At 48.7% G+C, this 9737-nt stretch overlaps 1 protein-coding gene across 1 annotated transcript in view; it reads right to left on the reverse strand.

Annotated features, from left to right (window-relative positions):
* The window catches only part of FBXO32 (F-box protein 32), a 31545-nt gene extending 22264 nt beyond the window's left edge, over window positions 1–9281 (reverse strand). The window contains exons 1-2 of the mRNA XM_038759981.1: window positions 9116–9281; window positions 1270–1382 (exon numbers count right to left, since the gene is read on the reverse strand). Coding sequence (XP_038615909.1) covers window positions 1270–1382; window positions 9116–9231 — 229 coding nt within the window. The 5' untranslated portion in view covers window positions 9232–9281. The remainder of the gene's footprint in view (window positions 1–1269; window positions 1383–9115) is intronic.
* Between the last annotated feature and the right edge of the window lie 456 nt (window positions 9282–9737).

Below are 9737 nucleotides of genomic sequence, written 5' to 3' on the forward strand. Positions count from 1 at the left end.
CTGCCCAACTAATTCATCTCCACCTTCAAACTGTGCCATAAAATAAAAACAAAGAAAAATCCTCCTCTAGGAGGCATTCCTCTATTCTCTCAATAAGCTCATTTCCTCCCATCAGTCACCCGAAGAACTCGTGGGTAAGTCTCCTCATTTTCTTCATTCATTTATTTAGTGATAGATTTTTGTTTTTCACGTGAATGTTACCTATACACTTACAAAACGAGAGGACCAAGAGTGCCTCCCGTCTCCCCCAGTCGACGGAAAGCTCCAAGATCAAATCAATCACTGGTATTTATTGAGCGCTTACTGTGTACAGAGCACTGTACTAAGTCTTTGGGAGAGCACAATACAATAGAGTTTGTAGACATGATCCCTGCCCTCAAGGAGCTTACATGTATTTTACTTCTACTAGACGTTACCAAACACCTAGTAAAGAGCTCTCCACACCAGTGGTGCTCAATAACTCCTGATAATGAGGAGGAGGAGGTGGGAGGAAGAGAAAGGAGGAGAAAGATAAGCATAATTTACACTGGTTGCCAATCAGGCAATCAAGTTTGTCTGATTACCCAAATTCAGCACACTAAATGCCAGAACTGTGATTCCCCAAAAAAGTACATTTCTCTCTCATGTTTGTAGTAAACACCCAATCTGAAAACTGCTGTGAGTATCATAAAAAAATTGCGGCATTAAACAATTTACACCGTATAATTTGAATTACATTTTATATTTTATGTTCAGGATAAGATGTCATTACGCTGTTTCCTTTAAAATTCTCATACGTCTATCAGGAATGTACAAAGAAGTTATATAAATAAAGGGAAAGGGACAAAAACTCCTAAACCACAAACCCAAACAAAAACACTCATGGAGTCGGTTGGTTCGAATGGGCCGCAGGAAAAAGGATTCCAGCTAAACCAGAGACCAGTGACAAAGGTGGAGGCTTGGGAAGGAAGGGGAAGAAAGGTCTATCAAGGGGACTTGGAGAGGAGATTTATTGGGGGCTGGGGGGTGTCATTAAGAAGCTTACTTAGCAGCACGGCACAGTGGAAAGAACACAGGCCTGGGAATCAGAAGACCTGAGTTCTAATCCTGGAGCTAACAAATATAATAATATTAATGATAATAGCCCAAATATTCAAAGAACCACCCTCAGCAAATGACACGGGAAACATTCAAGCAGCTGTTCACTGGTCTTAGTCTGATTCGCTCTTGAAGCACTTCCCCAACTTCTGCGGAAACATTTTCTTCTCGCATCCCCTGTAAATGGCTTACATTGAATTTTTGTTTTACTATTGAGCAGGTCCTTCTTCCTCTTCTTGGCTGCAACATCGTAGTTCAGGCTGCTGAAAAGGTTCTCCTTGTTGTAGGTGTCCTTGCTGCAGAAGCTGGGAATGACAGAAGCAAGAGGTTCTTTGAGTAGAAATAGCTATCGCGTTTCACCCGCGTAATTATGGCTTTTTCAACAAAAGCCATTTTCCTTCACTGTCTATATTTACTGTTTCCCCCGGAAAGTGAAAGGGGCAGGGGGAGTCATAGGAGTGAGCAGAGAAGCACGTTTTCTTTTGTTGTGATTTTTTGTGTTTGATTTTTTGCGGTTTTGAAGGATGGATCCGAAAAGCTCTAGGGGATGGCAGGGGTGGCAGTGCAGTGAAACGGGGCACCTAGATTCAGTTGAAGGATCTGGGCTTCTAACCAACATCAACAGCCATAAAGGTTGGGGGAGGGAGGAGAAAGAGAGAGAAAAAGAGAGAGAGAGAGAACATTCTGAGCCACTCACTGTACATCCTGCAGGCTAGCAGTTTTAACTGAAGCTGAGTTTGTTTATTTCTGTTCGGCACAGGCTACGGATCAGGGATTAGACCCTTTTTATGGTATTAAACTCTTACTGTGGGCCAGGCACAGCACTGAAGGCTGGGGAAGATACAAGCAGCGTGGCTTAGTGGAAAGAGCCCGGGCTTGGGAGCCAGAGGTCATGGGTTCTAATCCCGGCTCCGCCACTTGTCAGCTGTGTGACTTTGGGCAAGTCGCTTCACTGCTCTGGGCCTCAGTTACCTCATCTGTAAAATGAGGATTACGACTGTGAGCCCCATGTGGGACAAGCTGATAATAATAATAATGATGGCATTTGTTAAGCGCTTACTAGGTGCGAAGCGCTGTTCCAAGCGCTGTGGGGATATAAGGTGATCACGTGGGGCTCACAGTCTTAATCCCCATTTTATAGATGAGGTAACCGAGGCACAGAGAAGCTAAGTGACTTGCCCAAAGTCACACAGCTGACAAGCGGAGGAGCACAGATTCGCAGTAGATTATCTTGTATCTACTCCAGCGCTTAGAACAATGCCTGGCATCATCATCAATCGTATTTATTGAGCGCTTACTATGTGCAGAGCACTGTACTAAGCGCTTGGGAAGTACAAATTGGCAACATATAGAGACAGTCCCTACCCAACAGTGGGCTCACAGTCTAAAAGGGGGAGACAGAGAACAAAACCAAACTTACTAACAAAATAAAATAAATAGAATAGCTGTGTACAAGTAAAATAAATAAATAAATAAATAGAGTAATAAATATGTACAAACATATATCCATATATACAGGTGCTGTGGGGAAGGGAAGGAGGTAAGACGTGGGGGATGGAGAGGGCGACGAGGGGGAGAGGAAGGAAGGGGCATAGTAAGTGCTGAACAAATGCCATCATTATCAGCGCTTAGAACTGTGCTTGGCATATAATAAGCGCTTAACAAATACCATCATTATTATACAAGCTAGTCAGGCTGGACACAGTCCATGAGAGTGGGCTATTTCAGAGGACATCCTTGAGGAGAATGCCGTCTCTGAATGGAACCCCAGGCCCTGTGTGTTGAAGAGGCGACAGTGAAGTGTTTCTGCTCCCCCAATCATTTCTCACACTCCACTGTTGCAACAGAAACTCATTCTCTCGCCCACTGTACAATACGTATCCTGCAACAGGCACCTCCAGGCTGATATTGCTTTCCTGCACTAGTAGCAAGCAGAAAAGCAGTGTTAATTTTCCTTCTGAGGGGGATTCTGAAATACCCTATTAAGGCCAGTACGCTAAATTAAGGTCGGTGCAGGCCGCTCTCCTTTATGTAGAAAGCTGATGTTATTTTTAGGCTCCAGTGGAATCACAGTACTGGACCTGAAATGTACACTACAATCTCAGGGCAGAGATTGAAAATTAGATGAGAAATGGAAAAGACAGACCACTTGGTTGGGCAAGCAGAAAGCACAATGAAAAAGCGTAATGGACAAATGCTACCCCTACTCATTAACATCCTCCAGAGCATGCGCGCGGGCGCACACAAGCAGAAACACACACATACACACACACCCCCTCCTCTTCCAAATAATAATAATAATGATGGTATTTGTTAAGCGCTTACTATGTGCAAAGCACTGTTCTAAGCTCTGGGGAGGTTACAAGGTGATCAGGTTGTCCCATGGGGGGGGCTCACAGTTTCACTCCCCATTTTACAGATGAGGTAACTGAGGCACAGAGAAGTTAAGTGACTAGTCACTTTTCTCTGGGTCTCAGTTTCCTCATCTGTAAAATGGGGTATAATACCTGCTCTCCCTTATTTCTTAAAACAGTGAACCCCGTGTGGGGGCAGTGACCATGTCCTATCTGATTATATCTTATTTACCCCATCACTTGGCCCAGAGAATGTGCTTAATAAATGCTATATTGTTATGTGCATAGATAATCTTTTGTATTTGAAGATGACACCACTGATGGTGAAATTTACCTGCGGCGGGGTGAATGCTCCTGAAAAGGACTGTTTTTTTATGGTATTTACTAAGTACTTACAAGGTGTCAGGCACTGTACTAAGTGCTTGGATAGATACAACTTAATCGGGTTCATGTCCCATTTGGGGCTCACAGTTTTAATCCCCATTTCACAGTTGAAATCACTGAGGCACAGGGAAGTTAAGTGACTTGCCCAAACTGGGATTAGGACCCCAGTCTTCTGATTCCCAAGTCCAGGCTCTTTCCACTGGAACTCATAGTCCTTACTCCGCAACACAAAATATACCTTGTGCAATTTGGGAAATTGTTAACTAGTCTATAGAAATTTAAAATTTTATTATGTTCATTTCAGTTCTTTTCCAGCCTATTTCCAAAAGGAATTTGGATACTCTCTCTACTCAGACAAAATGCAATGATCCCCTCTGTCCAAGTGACTCATTACAAAAGCGAGTTTTAAGAAGGGCTTTTAAATAACTGATGTGATATGTTGCCAACTTGTACTTCCCAAGCGCTTAGTACAGTGCTCCGCACACAGTAAGTGCTCAATAAATACGATTGAATGAATGAATGAATCACCCATTGCCAGATGTTGACGATTTAACCAAAAAGAAACCCTACAACTTTAATTTAGTATTAATTTCCAGAGTCCGGGGGAAGGATGGCATTGAGAATGGTTTCAGGGATTATCTGTCTTGTTTGGTGATGCGTTCCCTTTTTAATCACTAATATATTCAGATAAATGTTAGTTCAAAAGCCCAATTACGTTCTTTTCAAACGAACTCAAAACCAATGGAAAAGTCACAACAGCCTTTAAAGGAAAAGTCACTCTTCTTCAGGAACCACATTATTTGATTTGATGTTTTTAAAGCAATTTGAAATCTGCAATTCCAAATTTAAGTGGCATTCTTCCCCACAACGATTCAGGAACTGCAGCAAGGTAGTTATTTTGTGGCCCAGTGGAAAGAGCACGGCCTGGGAGCCAGAAGGTCCCGGGTTCTAATCCCAGCTCTGCCACTTGTCTCCCGTGTGACCTTGGGAAAGCAACTTCACTTCTCTACGCCTCAGTTATCTCATCTGTAAAATGGAGATGAAGACCGCGAGCCCAACGTGGGACAGGGACTGTGTTCAACCCGATGACCTTGTATCTACCCTAGAGCTTAGGACAAGTGCCTGGCACACAGTAAGCGCTTAACCGATACCACAATTATTATTTTGCAGGCGGCAACGGTCGATGTCAACCCTTGCAATCGGGTACCTAGATTGAACACGATCGACTCTTCCTTGCCACGGGATTCGCTAACGAAGCTTCAGGAAAGGGGAAGGAGCCACCAGGAAAGGGTAAGAAAGCCTACCTTCCTACTTAACGGTCTTTGAAAGCCTCGGCATGACGAAAACATGCTTAATTATGAAACTGCTACGGCACGACTGTGGCTTATGAGCATCGGGTCCCTAAGGGGTCCCCAAAACAGAACAAATTTCCTAAACCACGACAGATGGAACCCTGGCCAGTCACAAAGAGGGACGCAAGTAGGATGACAGACTGTTTCCGTTCAGTGTCCCGCTGATCGTCATGCCGACCGAAATAGCCAAATCTTCCTACGCTTCCGGGCTGTTTCGGTCTGAGGGAAGATAAAGCTGTCTCTGAGTTTGGCCCCTGAAATGAAGCAGAGTAGTTTGAGGATGAATTCTTAGCAAAAAGGATTAGCTCCAGGTGCTTCAAATCTCTCGGCCCCGTGAGCCCAGACTCCTTGAGCTGACCCGACGGAATATTTTGCTGCCGAAGAGAGATTGGACGGTTGTCAAAATTGCGGGCCAGGGTTCGATAGGCTGTTTGGCCAAGGAAAAAGTCATCCACCTAGTTGTTTTCGCTTGGACGGTGGTCGGGCTGTAAGAAGAACTCTCAGGCTCACCGGCCCACCGCCAAACATCTCCTCGCGGCTCCATTCTCACAAGAGGGCTCGACTTCTGCTACCTCTCTTTAGAGGACGATACCCGTAATATCACCTACTCGGGCATTCAGCCAAAACATGACACCATAGATCACTATGTCACCAAGATTGAAAACAGTAGGGACTCTTGAGATGCCAAAACTAAGGCTTAAAGAGTGTTAATCCTGATTGGCAGCCTTTCCATCCGAAGCAGACATGCCTACAGCATATAAAAGACGAAAACAAAAACAAAAACAGCCACCCTAAAAGAACAGGAGGCACCCACATCAGGTTAGATTCAGGTGACTAGAAGGAACCAAGCGACAGAATCAGTAAGCAACCCCATGCAAGTCACTGGATCGCCTTTGGCCTCAATCGTTGTAAGACAACCTCCGGGAGGCGGGGAGAAAAAGATGAGGGTGAGAAATGGGGAGGTCAAAGGCACGAGCTAAGTTTTCCTTGGTAAATTAAAACTGCCCTACTCCTGTGCCACCCTCTTGGTTGATCTATAAAAGAGGCCCTACTGTTTTCTAATGGAGCCTGAGGCCAACTTAGCCCTCTGAGCAAGTACAGTGTACGCATTCACGAGAACAGGTTTTGGAGGTGGAGGGTGGGGAGGGAGAAACCAAAATGTCGACTTCTGAAAAATGCAATCAATACTAGAAACCCAGAGCACAAAAGCTAGGGTTGATGAGCCGAAACAGGTTGTTTCTCCATTTTGTATTTGCAACATTCAAAAACACTACATCTGAAATAGTTCCTCACCAACCCCAAAACAGAGTTCAAAAACAAAGCAGATGTAAAAACTATCAATCAAGGAAGTTCCCTGGGGTCAAGGGGAACTTCCAATTGGTTTATTTTAAGCATTTACCCACATTTTGTGACAAATTTCCAAAAGATCAATTCAGGGAACACAGTAAAAGGACATGGGTTATGATCGTTTTCCTGCAATTAAATTTTATCGGATCTTCATCCAAACAGGTTTCTTTATAGTCTTCCCAACTGAACTCCCTTCACAGGCTGTCCCGATGTAATTTTACAAAACCAAAAAACCCCAGACTGTACTGCCTGTTTATCTCTCCTTCTGACTAACCCTGAGGTTAAATAACTTGCCCCTTTTTATTGGAAGACAAAAAGAGGTTGCTTTATTACAAACAGCAAACAGATGGAGTGCTCTAGAGGTTGTGCCTTCAAAATAACCATATTTTCCTGAGAGTTGGCTTAACGTTCGCTAACAAGCAGTCAACCCGAAAGCCATTTCAAAAGGCCTAATAATTGGGAAGTTGGGCTCCTGCCCATGTCTACCCAACTCCACAAACATGAGTGGGCGGCCCGTTTTCACCCAGCATTAATGACCCGAGGAAGACAAGGGCGGGGAACGTGTCTACCAACCCGGTTATATTGTTCTCTACCAAGTGCTCAGTACAGTGCCCTGAGTGCTCAATAAATACCACCAACCCTCCCATTTTAATGAGGAGGGTAGCGGTCTGGGGTATGGCTGGGCCAAGACTTCAGAGGAGGTGGAGGGTGGGGAGATTTAATAATAATAATGATAGCATTTATTAAGAGCTTACTATGTGCAAAGCACTGTTCTAAGCGCTGGGGGCTTACAAGGTGATCAGGTTGTCCCACAGGGGGCTCACAGTCTTCATCCCCATTTTACAGATGAGGGAACTGAGGCCCAGAGAAGTTAAGTGACTTGCCCAAAGTCACACAGCTGACAGTTGGCGGAGCTGGGATTTGAACCCACGACCTCTGACTCCAAAGCCCGGGCTCTTTCCACTGAGCCACGCTGCTTCTCTCAGATTTCTCTCAGATTTAGGGACAAAAAGAGATCTAATTAGGGACTCATATCATACTCCAGATTTTAGACAGTGTTCAACGGGCCCAGAGTCCTCTCCACAAAATTTCCTTTATTCCCCAAACGGAGCTGCGGCTCGGAGAGGACAGAGGCCTTGTTCATTCACTCATTCATTCATTCAACCAGAGCACTGTACTAGGCGCTCGGGAAAGTACAATACAATGATCAACCCACAACTAGCTCACAGTCTAGGGGGACACCAGCGGGAGGGTCTCCTTGCCTGGAGGTGGGCTCAATTTTAGGTCGATTTTGGCTCAATAAATAGACCCACAAGGACGGGACTGAGGAGTGCCTTGCAAAATAAAATCCAAGAAGCCCTGGGTTCTCCCTGGATATCGCCCCTTCCTTTGGGGTGTGCGGATGCTAAGAATATTCCCACGCCCGCCCTTCCCGATCCAGAGGGATCGTTCGGCTGGCCCGGGGGCTACCCGGGACAGTTCCCAGATTGGGAATAAGAGCCACTTGCTGGGATCCTGCCCACCCATCGGCTTCCCCCCTCCAGCCCACTCTCTCGCCTCCCCGCAAAGACTCCAGACCCCAATTTGTCAATCAGTGGCATTTACTGAGCACCTGCTGCGTGCGCAGCGTTGGCCTAGGAGCCTTGGGAGAGCACTAGAAGAGTTACAGATCCCGATCCCGGCATTCAGGGCTCAAGGAAAGAGATCCTCCCCACCCCCATCCACTGCCCCTTCCTTTCCCCAATAAAGCAAAGTCTCCCCCTCCCCTCCCACCGCCCCCTGCCCAGCCGGAGACTCACCAAGGAAGGAGGGCAGGGTCCTGGGGAGAAGTGGGGGACCAAGAGGAGGAGGGAGGGGAGGGAGGAGGGAGAAGACAGAGGAGGGAGAGGGGGAGGATGGGGAGGGGGAGGATGGAGAGGGAGAGGAGGGAGGAGGGAGAGGATGGAGAGGGAGAAGAGGGAGGAGGGAGAGGATGGAGAGGGAGAGGATGGAGGAGGGAGGGGATGGAGGAGGGAGGGGATGGAGGAGGGGGAGGATGGAGAAGGAGAGGATAGAGGGGGGGGGGAGGATGGAGGAGGGGGAGGATGGAGGAGGGGGAGGATGGAGGAGGGAGAGGATGGAGAGGGAGAGGATGGAGAGGGAGAGGATGGAGAGGGAGAGGATGGAGAGGGAGAGGATGGAGAGGGAGAGGATGGAGAGGGAGAGGATGGAGGAGGGGGAGGATGGAGGAGGGGGAGGATGGAGAAGGGGGAGGATGGAGGAGGGAGAGGATGGAGGAGGGAGAGGATGGAGAGGGAGAGGATGGAGGAGGGAGAGGATGGAGGAGGGAGAGGATGGAGGAGAGAGAGGATGGAGGAGGGAGAGGATGGAGGAGGGAGAGGATGGAGAGGGAGAGGATGGAGGAGGGAGAGGATGGAGGAGGAGGAGGATGGAGGAGGGGGAGGATGGAGGAGGGAGAGGATGGAGAGGGAGAGGATGGAGGAGGGAGAGGATGGAGAGGGGGAGGATGGAGGAGGGAGAGGATGGAGGAGGGAGAGGATGGAGAGGGAGAGGATGGAGGAGGAGGAGGGTCCCTTCCCCGCCCTCCCCCCAGCCCCTGACCTGTTGATATCGTTGACGTAGCCCCCGCTCTTCTCGTCCAGGAACCTCTTCCAGCCGTCGGCCGTCTTCACCCAGTTTTGGCCCGGGGACCGCCAGTCCTGGCCCAGGAAAGGCATCGCTCCGGCCCGGCGGGAACGGCTGCCAACGGCGGGCGGGCGGGCGGAGGGACGGGCGGAGGGACGGGCGGAGGGACGGGCTGGGTGTCCGGGGGTCCCCGACTGGGGCCGTTCGTGGCCGGCGTCCGGGGGCGGGCAGGGCCCGGGCCGAGTGCGGGCAGGGCGGCCGAGGCAGCGGGATTTATCGGCGGCCGCGACGCTTTGTTGCCGGAAGAGCGGCGGGCTTCGGCCCCCGCCCCCCCGGGCCCGGGACACGTGCCTTTGTTGACGGGCTCGCCCGCTTTTGGTGGCTGCTGCTGCGGCTGCGGTTGCTGCTCCTCCTCCTCCTCCTCCTCCTCCTCCTCCTCCTCCTCCTCCTCCCCCTGCCCCTCCTCCCCGGCCGTTGCCCAATCCCGCAGTCAGTGGAAACAGAAACCGAGCCTCAAGGTCCTCCTTGCAAACCCCCTCCCTCTGTCCCCAGAAGCAGCCGCCGCCCAGCCCCCTGTTTTCAATCAATCAATCAATCG

The sequence above is a fragment of the Tachyglossus aculeatus genome, chromosome 18 (assembly GCF_015852505.1).
Source record: "Tachyglossus aculeatus isolate mTacAcu1 chromosome 18, mTacAcu1.pri, whole genome shotgun sequence".
NCBI lineage: Eukaryota > Metazoa > Chordata > Mammalia > Monotremata > Tachyglossidae > Tachyglossus > Tachyglossus aculeatus.